Source organism: Rhinopithecus roxellana, chromosome 19 (genome assembly GCF_007565055.1).
Source record: "Rhinopithecus roxellana isolate Shanxi Qingling chromosome 19, ASM756505v1, whole genome shotgun sequence".
NCBI lineage: Eukaryota > Metazoa > Chordata > Mammalia > Primates > Cercopithecidae > Rhinopithecus > Rhinopithecus roxellana.
Genome location: NC_044567.1, coordinates 62,183,288 through 62,196,222, shown reverse-complemented (window position 1 = coordinate 62,196,222; position 12,935 = coordinate 62,183,288). Strand labels below are relative to the sequence as shown.

Genomic DNA, 12,935 nt, shown 5'->3' with positions numbered 1-12,935 from the left:
CCCATGTTCTCCATAGCTGCAGCCCTTGGCAGCTCTGCTTCTAGTGCTGGGGGAAACTCCAGGCTGAGCCATTCACTTCCTGGGCCCCGTGCCTAGATCTTCGTGTCTGCAGACACACACCACCCAGGCCGTCCTCTCCCAGCACCGGGCTGGTCATATCCGTGGGGCTCCATGAAAAGCAGTTCCCAGCACTCGTGCAGGAAGTGGAGGGGCCATGCTGTGGGCAGGCATGGGTGAAGGTGCAGCCTCACCCCAATCTACCTCAGTCGCCCCTCTTTCACCCGGGGCTGGGTCAGCCTTGCTGGGTGAGGAGCTGTCGGCAGGACAGGTGGCATCAGCACCCACTGCCTGCTCCTCAGTGCAGAGCATGCTGTGGGTGCATCCTCCCCTGTAGCCCCAGAAGGGCCGTGGCTCTGAAGCAGCCCCGCTGATGGGGATGGTAGAAGGAAGGGGCGGGCAGGCACCTTGGTGAGGGCACAGCTGGTGCCTGGGGTGTTACCAGAGCACAGGGACACCCACAGGCGGAGAGGCAGAGGAGAAACCAGTTCCAGGCCGAGGGGAGGTCTCCAGAACGTGACCTGCACCCTTCCCTCCACCTGCCCGGCCTGTAGGGTTGCTCCGACCTGGGAAGCCCTCCATTCTGCCTCCCTCTCCAGCCTTGGAAGGAGGCACCCACTGGGAACCGGCGCTGGCCCTGGCGTGTGGGTCCTGGGCTGCTCCTCGCACCATCCTTCCCTGCCTCTGATGTGGGATTTTGGGTTCTGTCGGCCCTGAATGCTGAGGCTTCCTGGCTCTGGGCTGCTGGTTCCCAAGGTCCAGGCTGCGGCGGGGGCCGCGAGGCTGCAGCTGCCTGAATGTTTTTTTTTTTTTTTTTTTTTTTTTTTTGAGACGGAGTCTCGCTCTGTGGCCCAGGCTGGAGTGCAGTGGCCGGATCTCAGCTCACTACAAGCTCCGCCTCCCGGGTTTACGCCATTCTCCTGCCTCCGCCTCCCGAGTAGCTGGGGGACTACAGGCGCCTGCCACCTCGCCCGGCCAGTTTTTTTGTATTTTTTAGTAGAGACGGGGTTTCACCGTGTTAGCCAAGATGGTCTCGATCTCCTGACCTCATGATCCGCCCGTCTCGGCCTCCCAAAGTGCTGGGATTACAGGCTTGAGCCACCGCGCCCGGCCCTGAATGTATTTTTTATGAAATTCCGTTAAAGCTTTTCTTCATCTCTCCTGCCCACTAGTTTCTTTTGCTGCAGCTGAGCGTTCTCTTTATCCTCCGTTTTTGGTGACCACTTTGGCGGTTCTTTTAAAAGGAGGCGAAAACGCGGGCAGCGCCGGCAAGGTTCCTCCCGGTCCCGCGGCAGGAACGGCGGCAGTTCTTCCCCGCCTTCTAGGTGCCCTCCTGTCACTCAGGGCAGACGCCGGGCGGTGGACCGGTCCGCGCCACTTCAAGGGCACTCGCAACAACCGATGGCCGCGAGTTGCCCACGGGGCCCCTTTCTCAGGGCTGCCCCTCTGACCTGAAACTCGCTTCGACCATGTCCTCCTTGGAGCGGGAGAGGGTTGTGGCTGGTCCCGGTCCTGCAGACCCTGCCTTCTCTACCTGGGTGGGGGGAAAGGGGAAAGTGGTGCGACCAGAGCAGATGCTGTTCCTCCTCCCACCGGGGCCCACCACGCCCTCTGCAGGCTCCTCCCACGCCGCGCAGCCCAGCGGCGTCTCCCGGCCCCGTGCAGCTGAGCTCCGGGGAGGGTCGAGTGCGGGGCCACGCGCAAGATCGAGGATCCGGCAGGTCCGGCGTGGGCCCGGACAGGGCCGAGGCGCACCGGGTGAAGAGGTGACGAGCCGAGCGAGTTCCGCCTGCGGCTGAGTGGCAGCGTAGCAGGATCCCACGCGGGCGAGGTGGCTTCCGGGGCGGCCTGGAGGCCAGGGCAGTGCCCCGGGACCTCGGCAGGTGGCGCCGGCGAGCCGGCCCTTCCCCGGCGCCACGCGAGGAGATGAGCTCACGGCAGCCCCCGCAGCGCCGGACGCTGGTTGCGCGCTCCCAGCGGCCAAGCGGCCCCGGGCACGCGCGCGCGCGCCGCCGGCCCGGCAGGTGGGTCCCGGCCCCCAAGCCGCCTCTCCCGCCCGCGGGATCCTGGGCCGTGGGCTACGCAGTCAGCCCTGTGCTGCCGGGAGGGGCGTTCCGGGCACGGGGGGAGCGGTCGAGGGCTGGAGACCCTAAAGGCGCCTCCTATGGCTAGAGGGGAGCCTCCGGCGGGAGGCTTCTGCCCCCGCCCCGTAAGAGGAAAGCTCCAGAATGGAGCTTAGGAATTAGGAGTCTCGAGTGGGTAGGGCCGGGTTACAGCCACTCGGGAGCCAGTCCCACCAGTCTGTCCCGGGGAGAAACTGGCCCGGGTCTGGGGGGCGGACAGGGCGCCTGCGTTCCTACCTACGCAGGCCGGCCCCATCCGGCGGATGCAGCGGCGGGTGTTTAGACCCAAGGACTAGGCAAAAGCCAGAAAGAGGGTTGGGGAGAGGGCCTCGGAGCCCTACTGGGGACAGAGTCGCACCGCTTGGAGTTCCCAGCCTGGCCTTCACCCGGCATCTTGCTGGGCCAGCAGCGTCAGGCTGCTTTATTTAAGCAACCGTAACGTCCGCCCGCACACACCCTGCCCCAGTCCACTCCTGCCTCCCGCTGGGACTGGAGGGTGGGCGCTTTCCTGCTTCAGCTTCTCGCTCTTGTGTAATCCCACAAGCGAGGGGTTTCTAAACTGAGCAGCAGGTGCCTGGCTGATGCCCAGTCCCCGCCAGATGCCAAGCCTGGTGGGCCGTCAGCCAACCACTGCACGCCACGGACCGCCCTGGAGTCCTGTCCGAGCGCGGTCAGCCCCGCCCAGGGCCGGCAGGACGGAACGCGCCCTGCGCTCCACACCTGAGGCCACTCCCTTCGCCTCTTCTCCTCCCCAGGTGCTGTCCTTAGTCCTAGCCCAGTCAAGAGCTACCGGGGCTGGCTAGTCATGGGGGAGCCCAGTAGAGAGGAGTATAAAATCCAGTCCTTTGATGCAGAGACCCAGCAGCTGCTGAAGACAGCACTCAAAGGTGAGCACGGGACCCCTTCCTGAGCTGGGGTCAGGAGCCACAGAGAAGGGCCCCTGTAGGCGGCACCAGAGGCTGAGCCTGGTGAATGCCTCCACCCCTCCCCTCATTCTCTGGCGATAGGAGTCGGCAACGTAATTCTTGAACTGGAAGACAAGCTACATTGAGGCCATTATTTTGGAGTATGAATCCGTCACCTCTCAGACTGTAAAGACTTTTTTTAAAGTTTAACCATAGGGCTAGGCGCAATGGCTCATGCCTGTAGTTCCAGCACTTTGGAAAGCCAAGGTGGGCAGACTGCTTGAGTCCAGGAGTTCAAGACCAGTCTGGGAAACATGGTGTAAACCCCATCTCTACAAAATAAAAAAAAAATTGAAAAATTAGCTGGGCATGGTGGCACGCACCTGTGGTCCCAGCTACTTAAGATGCTGAGGTGGGAGGATTGATTGAGCCTCGGGGGGTGAGGGTGCCATGAGCCATGATCCTGCCACTGCATTCCAGCCTGGCTAACAGAGCGAGACCCTGTCTCAACAACAACAAAAAAAGGTTTAATCATAAAAAAAAAAAAGAGCACAGCTTCTGCCCTTGAAGCGCTTACATTTGAATTGCTCGTTTCTGTGCTGCCATAGCCCCGTCTCTTGAATGCACAGCTGCCTGCTTTGAAACAGATGGAGAATATTCCGTTTGCCAGAGGAGCTATAGTAATTGCCCTCGCCTGATGCCTTCCCGCTGTAACACGCAGGACAGAAGTTTGTCCTCAACTAATAATTAGCAGCAGCCATCATGTGCCAAGCCGAGCCTGTTGGGAGGCCCTGTGTGGCCCTCTCTTGTCTGGAGTTTGCATGTGTGTAGTATAAGAACACTATTTCTGGCCAGGCGCGGTGGCTCCAGCCTGTAATCCCAGCACTCTGGGAGGCTGAGACAGGCGGATCACGAGGTCAGGAGATTGAGACCATCCTGGCTAACATGGTGAAACCCCGTCTCTACTAAAAAAAATACAAAAAAAGCTAGCCGGGCGAGGTGGTGGGCGCCTATAGTCCCAGCTACTTGGGAGGCTGAGGCAGGAGAATGGCGTGAACCTGGGAGGCGGAACTTCCAGTGAGCCGAGATCCGGCCACTGCACTCCAGCCTGGGTGACAGAGCGAGGCTCCGTTTAAAAAAAAAAAACCACTTTTTCTTGTGAAACTGCTGTTGGAGGCATGTCCTGGTTAGTATTCCTTCCTCAATCTAGTGCCAGGAAAAGATGTGTTTCCTGAGAAACTACATTCTTTCTTTGATTGGTTCCTACCAGCCACATAAACCTCCCCATTTTCTCTGACTGGGCAACCAGCAGACAGACAGCTAAAGCTGTTTGTTATGGTTACTGTCCTCTGTATGGTTTCTTTTCTCTTTTTTTTTTTTTTTTTTGAGACAGTTGCTCTCGTTGCCCAGGCTGGAGTGCAATGGCACAATCTTGGCTCACGGCAACCTCCACCTCCCAGGTGCAAGCAATTTTCCTGCCTCAGCCTCCCAAGTAGCTGGGGTTACAGGTGCCCGCCACCATGCCCAGCTAATTTTTTGTATTTTTGTAGAGACAGGGTTTCACCATGTTGGCCAGGCTGGTCTCGACCTCCTGACGTCAGGTGATCCACCCGCCTCGGCCTCCCAAAGTGCTGGGATTACAGGCGTGAGCCACCACACCGGGCCATTTGTATTATTTTTCTTTGCTTTTTTTTTGAGACGGAGTGTTGCTTTGTCGCCCAGGCTGGAGTGCAATGGTATGATCTCGGCTCACTACAATCTCCACCTCCCGAGTTCAAGCGATTCTCCTGCCCCAGCCTCCCAAGTAGCTGGGATGACATGAGATGATGCATGAGCTGCCACACATGGCTAATTTTTGTATTTTTAGTAGAGATGGAGTTTCACTATGTTAGCCAGGCTGGTCTCAAAACTCCTGACCCCAGGTGATCCACCCACCTTGGTCTCCCAAAGTGTTGGGATTACAGGCGTGAGCCACCGAGCTCGGCCATGATTTCTTGTAAGTACCATGGGCTGATTGCACCACTGAAGTCACTGTCCTTTGTATGATTTCTGATCTTTCACTTCAAGCATATGAGAGTGCTCTACTCTAAGTATCTCAAGTTCTTAGAAGCAGGTGGAGGCAAATGTGATAAAGCAGCAGCTCTAGACTCCCCTCCTATCTCTACCCCTAGATCCGGGTGCTGTGGACTTGGAGAAAGTGGCCAATGTCATTGTGGACCATTCTCTGCAGGACTGTGTGTTCAGCAAGGAAGCGGGACGCATGTGCTACGCCATCATTCAGGTTGGGGGTTGGGAGAGTAAAGGAAGCTGCTTTGAGGAAGGTGCTTCAGGAGTGGGCAGAAGGCCTGGCCTGTAGGACAGAGATGCACAGGGTCTAGCTCAAAGGCATAGAGAGGCATAGGATGGGTGGGGTTGCAGGGGCACCGCCCCCCACCCTTCACCTTCCTCTCCCTGGCTCACAGGCAGAGAGTAAACAAGCAGGCCAGAGTGTCTTCCGGCGTGGACTCCTCAACCGGCTGCAGCAGGAGTACCAGGCTCGGGAGCAGCTGCGAGCACGCTCCCTGCAGGGCTGGGTCTGCTATGTCACCTTTATCTGCAACATCTTTGACTACTTGAGGGTGAGGCCCCGGCAGCCACCCTGGGAGGCGACATGGCCTGTCACCTGAGGCCCAGGTTGGACTGTTCCCCTTGGCCACTAAGCCTGGTGCTCTGACCCCTCCTCTCCCTCACAGGTGAACAACATGCCCATGATGGCCCTGGTGAACCCTGTCTATGACTGCCTCTTCCGGCTGGCCCAGCCAGACAGTTTGAGCAAGGAGGAGGAGGTGGGTGGCCCCAGCCCCGGCACAAGCACAGAAGGCTGCGGGATGGACAGTCTGGCTGAGCCGACGAGTGTCAGCTCACTGCTCACGGAGGCCTTTGAGGACTGTGTCACTTCTGGGGCAGGAGTGCGGGGGTGTTTAAGGCCTGTCAGAATTACAGGACAAGCTGCCAGGTCTGGAATTTATCCAATACAGACAGCAGCCAAAACCTACTGGCTCAGCAGCTTCCTTCTCAGTCAGAAAGCCAACTTCTCATGGCAGCTGTGCGAGCCATGGCTAGCTGTGGGTACAGATGGCCCCAAAGCCAAACCAGGGTCAGGCAGTGTGAGGGAGGCAGGAGAGTGGGATGAAGAAGTGGTTTGGAGACAGGCTTGAATGGAGCCTGGCCAGACAAGGGACCTCAGGAAGTCCCGAAACTCATTTCTTTCTGTGTAAGATGTGGAAGTCTGATAGGAGCCACTGAAAATGCTTGAGTAAGAGAATGATACCATCAGCACAGCACAGCTGGCTCCTGCAAAACTCTGCTAACACTGCAGAGCTGTAAAACCAGTCAAATTCAGATCATTAGTGATAGCTCTGCTTCAATGGTAAAGAAGTACCCACTGGATGGTGAGGAGGGAGCAAGGGAATGAGTGTAAAGGCAAGGCACAGCACCTGGCACTTGGCAAATGCTGTGTGACAGGCTGGCCCTGCCCCAGTTCACTCATGTTACCCCCCCGCACCCCCCCGCCGTCCCCTGCAGGTGGACTGTTTGGTGCTGCAGCTGCACCGGGTCGGGGAGCAGCTGGAGAAAATGAATGGGCAGCGTATGGATGAGCTCTTTGTGCTGATCCGGGATGGCTTCCTGCTCCCAACTGGCCTCAGCTCCCTGGCTCAGCTGCTGCTGCTGGAGATCGTTGAGTTCCGGGCGGCCGGCTGGAAGACGACGCCAGCTGCTCACAAGTATTACTACAGCGAAGTCTCTGACTAGGCCTCCAGATCAGGGCTTCCTCGCCAGCGCTGGCCTTTCTTCTACACACCTCTGAAACTGGCAGTGGAGTCTCTGCCTCACCCAAAGACATTTCCCTTCTAGACTTTGAGCGTCTTCCCTTCTAGACTTTCCCGTCTCCTGGTGAGATGTTTCCCACTTATGCCATGGTCCTGCCCTGAGCCCCTTTCCCCACCACCTTCCCACCAGGGCCAGGCAGAGAAGAGCAACTCCTAAGAGCCACTGCAGTGTGTAACCATTAGTGCAGCTACTACCTTGGTGCCTCAGTTTACCCATCTGTAAAATGGGTAAGCATAGCCATTGGGATGCTTTGGGATGTCAAGGGGTGGAGACAGAGCACAAGTCACACCAGAAACTGCTTTTTATACATTTTGTGCAAGGACAACTCTGGAAGCAAGCCTATTTCCTCCAGCCAGTTTCAATGAATGCTGCACCACATGCTACACCAGTTCAGCGTGAGAATTTCTAATAAATCTTTTCTAATACTAAAACTGCTTCCTTTTATATCCAAAGGTCCACCCCAATCTAAGGGAAGAGAAGACGGCCCTGAGTTTCCTGGAGGAAATTCCCAAGTCAATGTGCTCCCTCTTTATAAGGAAATGGGGGCAGAGAGAGTAAGTTCCAGCCTCAAAGAAAGAAGGATTCACGGATAGTGACCATGCTGCTCCCTCTTTCTCATGAGGCCTGCCCACCCTTACAAAGGAGCCACATCCCTAACCCACAGGGAGCTTTCAGCCTGGCAGTGGCTCACACTGTTTGCTGCGGCAGAGGGCCCTGGGCTCCTCCTGCAGACTCTACCACCAGCGGTAGTGGGCCAGGGCACGGTTGGCCTCTGCCATCTTGTGCATGTTATGCTTCCTCTTGATCACGGGGCCCTGGTTATGGAAAGCCTCCAGCAGCTCGTGTGACAGCTTCTCCGGCATCAGTGTCCGCCGGTGCTTGTTCTCCCGGCACTCGGTGATCATCCACTTCATGGCTAGGAAGCGGCGGCGCTTGTCGGGTAGGGGTACAGGGACCTGGGGAGACAGGACATAGGCAAGTTGATCCAAGAGTCTGCCAGGGTTTGGGGCCTCCTGCCTCCCTGAATTCTAAGGAGTAACCACACGTTCCCTCTGGACCAGCCCTGGTCAGGCCTGGTGAGAAGGGCCTGTCTTTTCTTCTTTGAGCTTCCCTCACCTTCAGGTGACCCCAGTGCAGCAGACATAAGAGGCGTTCATTCAGCAAACACTCATTAAGCACTGGCCTCTCCAGGCACAGTGGCTGACACCTGTAATACCAGCAGTTTCAGAGGCCGAGGCAGGAGGATCGCTTGAGCCCAGGAGTTCAAGACCAGGCTGGTCAATATAACAAGACCTTGTCTCCATATATTAAAAAGAAAAAGAAGGCCAGGCGCGGTGGCGCAAGCCTGTAATTCCAGCACTTTGGGAAGCCGAGGCAGGCGGATTACCTGAGGTCGGAAGTTCGAGACCAGTCTGGCCAACATGGTGAAACCTCATCTCTACTAAAAATGCAAAAGTTAGCTGGGCGCGGTGGCAGGCGCCTGTAATCCCAGCTACTTGGGAGGCTGAGGTAGAACTGCTTGAACCCAGGAGACAGAGGTTGCAGTGAGCCAAGATTGTACCACTGCACTCCAGCCTGGGCAACAGAGCAAGACCTCGTCTCAAAAACAAAAACAAAAACAAAAAAAAAAAGAAAAGAAAAGCACTGGCCATTTTCCCTCCTAAATGGTAGTCCTACCAAGTTGTTATAGGAACCAAATAGGAAAAGCCCCATTAGCTGGGGTGACTTATCTGCCTCAGACCATAGGTACCTAAAAACAACACCCCTTCAGTCTTCAGACAGCAAAACCCTCTACTAAAATACAAAAATACTCTACTAAAAATACAAAAAAATTAGCTTGGCATGGTGGCGGCCACCTGTAATCCCAGCTGCTCGGGGTGGGCAGTGGGGGGTGGGGTGCAGGGGCTGAGACAGGAGAATCTCTTGAACCTGGCAGGCGGAGGCTGCAGTGAGCCGAGAGCCAAGATTACGCCACTGCATTCCAGTCTGGGCAAGAGTGAAACTCCATCTCAAAAAAAAAAAAAAAAAAACAAAGTTAAAAGAAAAACAAAGAGACCCTGTAAGAACAGTTAAAAGAAAAAAAAAAAAAAACAAGACCCCCCCGTCCAAAAATAATTTGCTAGGCCTTCACTATGTGTCAGTACCATGCCAGACACAAGAGTGCAGACAATAATGAAGAAGTCCCTACCCCATGGAGTTGATACTGAAAAAGGAGAACACAAGAAAACTCAGGACAATACAATATAATTAAATGCTATGAAAGAGGTACCTAGTAATGCTCAACAAACACGGATGAAGCATCAGTTATGGGTCAAGCACTATGGCAAACACTGGCATACGAAGATAGGATATGAACAGTCCCTCACCATGAGAATTTTACAGGTTAGGACACACAGGATGCTTGACAGAAGAAGGTAAAGGGAGGTGGGCTCCCAGATGTTATTTAGGTACTTTTTGCTCTCTTCCATCTTCTGCCTATAATTTTTCTGCTATAGGACTCAGACGAGTGGACAATGACAGTCTCAATCTTTTCTTTTTTTTTTGAGACGGAGTCTCACTCTGTCACCCAAACTGGAGTGCAGTGGCCGGATCTCAGCTCACTGCAAGCTCCGCCTTTCAGGTTCACGCCATTCTCCTGCCTCAGCCTCCCAAGTAGGTGGGACTATAGGCACCCGCCACCTCGCCCGGCTAGTTTTTTTGTATTTTTTAGTAAAGACAGGGTTTCACCGGGTTAGCCAGGATGGTCTCGATCTCCTGACCCTGTGATCCGCCTGTCTCGGCCTCCCAAAGTGCTGGGATTACAGGCTTGAGCCACCGCGCCCGGCCTTTCTTTTATTTTTTGAGACGGAGTATTGGTCTGTCGCCAGGCTGCAGTGCAATGGCATGATCTCGGTTCACCGCAACCTCCACTTCCTGGGTTCAAGCGATTCTCTAGCTTCAGCCTCCCAAGTAGCTGGGATTACAGACATGCACCACCACGCCTGGCTAATTTTGTATTTTTAGTAGAAACAGGGTTTCTCCATGTTGGTCTCCAACTCCCAACCTCAGGTAATCCACCGGCCTTGGCCTCCCAAAGTGCTGGGATTATAGGTATGAGTCACCATGCCAGTGGGGTTTTTTTTTTTCTTTTTTTTTTTTTTTTGAGACGGAGTCTCGCTCTGTCCCCCGGGCTGGAGTGCAGTGGCCGGTTCTCAGCTCACTGCAAGCTCCGCCTCCCGGGTTTACGCCATTCTCCTGCCTCTGCCTCCGAGTAGCTGGGACTACAGGCGCCCACCACCTCGCCTGGCTAGTTTTTTGTATTTTTTTTTAGTAGAGACGGGGTTTCACAGTGTTAGCCAGGATGGTCTCGATCTCCTGACCTCGTGATCCACCCGTCTCGGCCTCCCAAAGTGCTGGGATTACAGGCTTGAGCCACCGCACCCGGCCTTTTTTTTTTTTTTTTTCCTGAGACAAGCTTTCTCTTGCCCAGGCTGGAATGCAGGGGCGCAATCACAACTCACTGCAGCCTTGATCTCCTGGACTCAAGTGATCCTCCTACCTCAGCCTCCTGAGTAGTTGGGAGCACAGGTGCACACCACCACAGCTGGCTTTTTTTTTTTTTTTTTTTTTTGAGACGGAGTCTCACTCTGTTGCCCAGACTGGAGTACAGTGGCGCGATCTCCGCTCACTGCAAGCTCCGCCTCCCGGGTTCATGCCATTCTCCTGCCTCAGCCTCCCGAGTAGCTGGGACTACAGGCGTCCGCCACCACCCCCGGCTAATTTTTTTGTATTTTAGTAGAGACGGGGTTTCACCGTGTTAGCCAGGATGGTCTTGATCTCCTGACCTCGTGATCCATCCGTCTCGGCCTCCCAAAGTGCTGGGATTACAGGCGTGAGCCACGCGCCCAGCCTAATTTTTTTTTTTTTTTTTTTTTGTAGAGATGGGGTCTCCCTATGTCGCCCTGCTGGTCTCTAACTCCTGAGCTCAAGCTATCCTGCATTAGGCTCCCAAAGTGCTGAGATTACAGGTGCAATCCCACTGCACAAGCTAGAAAGCTATCAATCTTGACCCAACTCCCAGGTATCACCTATCTTGTTTCACATGTGAGGGGTCCTGCTTTCTTGCCCTGGCCATTCATTCACCTGGTAGAAACGGCCTCCCTTGAGGATGGGTACCAGCCCAATCATAGGCTCACAGTTTTTCAGTGCTTGGTGGAAGATGGTGTAGGGGTTGCGTTCGATGGTTGCCTGTTCCTCTGCAGAAGCAGAATGGTACTTCTCAAACTGCTTCCTTTTCACAGCTTCCAGAGTCTGCAAAAGAATACAGTGGAAGAGGCTGCCCCAGGCTCCCTAAAGGGTTTACTCAGCCAAGCTAGTACCTTGTCCTTTACTCCCATCCTCCGGTTCTCCTATGGCAATGCAGCTCCTCTCACAGCACATCCAAAACAAAGTTTTTAAGTGCCTCTCCCTTTGCTAGACTAGGACAAAAAGAGTGGACTGAGATTTGTGGTGTCGGTGGAGGAGGAGTGAGGTGGGGAATGGCAGTTGTTTTATTTTTTTTTCCCTTTTTTTTTTAAATTGTGTGTTTATTTCTGAAACACCAAGGAATGGCAGTTGTTGACTCCTACAGGGCTTCATAAAAGCCCATACATATGCAGGAAAATTAATCTTAATAATAGGTATATGAATCCATTTCCTCTTAAGCTACACTGAAAGTACCAAGTACAAGGCTATGAGGTGGAGGGCAAAAGAAAGATGACTGAGGAGGGAGGTGCTGTTTACCTGAGTCACGAGGGATCTGGCCAGTACTTTGTTTCCTCCTTTCATCATCATGTTGGTGAATTTACTTCAAAGAGAAAAGCAACATGTTTAGCTCTCCAAGGCTGTATCACGGAATCCTCACCAGAGACCCTCCCTGGGATAGTCCTAGTCCATGTAACAAATGTTTGTTTCCATCTAACCTGATGACTGGGTCTTCAAACACAGAACTTGTTTTCCCTGCTGGAGCAGCTTTGATGAGCTGAGTCTTCTTGAGCTCCCGATCATACTTCTCCTCCTCAGTTAGCTCCTCCACAGGCTTGCGATAATATTCCTTGTCAATCAAGGGATCCTTGAATTCAGGACTATAGCGGCTCCACCTCACCTGAGTTAGCCTAGGAGGGGGAAGAGGAGGAGACAGGCAAAAGCTGACTTCACAAGCGAGTAGGTTTGACTTAACAATAGGCATGGCTGCCAACGTCCCGACGAGGGAGAGCGGCGCGGAGACCGCGAGCTAAAACTGAGCCACAACAATTCAGGTACTTGTCCCAAGAAGTAAGAGGACATCCCTCAAGCAGGTGGGTAAAGTCTCCTCCTGGTCAAGTGCTAACGGTAAGGATGGGCTTGGCGCCTACACACCCCTCCCAATTCACAGGCGATCCCAGCTCTGAGCTCTTTAGCTGAACCGCACTTTCAGCTCCGCGTTAGACCCTAGATCAGCCAGACCCCTTAGGCGAGAGGTAGTCACTAAACCTTCAGATTGGCCCAGGGTCACGCAGCTAACTTAGAAGCTTGAATGCAGATACTCCGGCCCCCAGAGCAATGCTCTCTCCAGGACCCCACGCGGCCTGCCTGTGGCCCCCTTCCTTCCTCGCAGGTCCCTTCGTGTAGAACCAAGCGGCACCCCCCGCTGCCCACCGCCCTCTCACCCTGGAAGCTGCAAGACAGCGCGCCGCACGCCCAACGCCAGGCCCGACCATCCTCGGGCAACCTTCACTGCGGGGGCAGCCATCTTGGCTGGCCACGAGGACCCCACAAGGACTGCCCTCGGCGCGCCTGAGCGAGTGAGGCGAAACGGGTGACAAAGACTCCTCAGGGTCCTAAATCGGCGTTTCTCTTCACTGATCTGGACGTTAGAGTTTCTCACTCCGGGGTCCAAAGGGAAGAGCCAAAAGGAAACACTTGCCCTCCCAATATCTGTCGCAGTCTGGCGCGGCCCTCGGTGACGGCACTCACTCCCCTC

The 12,935-nt window shown here is 54.9% G+C and overlaps 2 protein-coding genes and 1 pseudogene across 6 annotated transcripts; 1 reads left to right on the top strand and 2 right to left on the bottom strand.

The window, feature by feature from the left end:
• Positions 1-80: 80 nt before the first annotated feature.
• On the bottom strand, positions 81-854 carry LOC104681379 (annotated as a pseudogene). Its single transcript, XR_750577.2, has one exon. The product of XR_750577.2 is annotated as an uncharacterized LOC104681379 (transcript).
• A 411-nt stretch (positions 855-1,265) lies between these two features.
• MIF4GD (MIF4G domain containing) lies at positions 1,266-7,386 on the top strand. 4 transcript variants are annotated; one of them, XM_030922639.1, is made up of 7 exons: positions 1,266-2,081; positions 2,936-3,067; positions 3,694-3,813; positions 5,257-5,366; positions 5,548-5,703; positions 5,818-5,910; positions 6,650-7,386. In XM_030922639.1, the coding sequence occupies exons 2-7, from the start codon at positions 2,986-2,988 to the stop codon at positions 6,875-6,877; spliced, it is 789 nt and encodes a 262-aa protein (XP_030778499.1). In that variant the 5' UTR covers positions 1,266-2,081; positions 2,936-2,985; the 3' UTR covers positions 6,878-7,386. The 4 variants fall into 4 exon arrangements, with proteins under 4 accessions (XP_030778499.1, XP_010385920.1, XP_010385919.1 ...); XM_010387618.2 differs by lacking the exon at positions 3,694-3,813 and having other exon boundaries at positions 1,266-1,823; XM_010387617.2 differs by lacking the exon at positions 3,694-3,813.
• MRPS7 (mitochondrial ribosomal protein S7) lies at positions 7,242-12,932 on the bottom strand. Its single transcript, XM_010387616.2, has 5 exons — positions 12,622-12,932; positions 11,896-12,087; positions 11,717-11,780; positions 11,078-11,245; positions 7,242-7,911 (listed from the first exon to the last, which is right to left on the bottom strand). Exons 1-5 carry the CDS (start codon positions 12,702-12,704, stop codon positions 7,690-7,692), a joined length of 729 nt encoding a protein of 242 aa, XP_010385918.1. The 5' UTR covers positions 12,705-12,932; the 3' UTR covers positions 7,242-7,689.
• Between the last annotated feature and the right edge of the window lie 3 nt (positions 12,933-12,935).

Excerpts from the sequence above, each read along its gene's own strand:
- MIF4GD (XM_030922639.1), top strand. The coding sequence starts at position 2,986 with ATGGGGGAGCCCAGTAGAGAGGAGTATAAAATCCAGTCCTTTGATGCA. Across the intron at positions 3,814-5,256 it reads CTGTAACACGCAGGACAGAA|ATCCGGGTGCTGTGGACTTG; the intron begins GTTTGTCCTCAA and ends CTCTACCCCTAG. Across the intron at positions 5,911-6,649 it reads GTTTGAGCAAGGAGGAGGAG|GTGGACTGTTTGGTGCTGCA; the intron begins GTGGGTGGCCCC and ends CGTCCCCTGCAG.
- MRPS7 (XM_010387616.2), bottom strand. The coding sequence starts at position 12,704 with ATGGCTGCCCCCGCAGTGAAGGTTGCCCGAGGATGGTCGGGCCTGGCG. Across the intron at positions 12,088-12,621 it reads GCTGTCTTGCAGCTTCCAGG|GCTAACTCAGGTGAGGTGGA; the intron begins GTGAGAGGGCGG and ends TCCCCCTCCTAG. Across the intron at positions 11,246-11,716 it reads CCAGATCCCTCGTGACTCAG|ACTCTGGAAGCTGTGAAAAG; the intron begins GTAAACAGCACC and ends ATTCTTTTGCAG.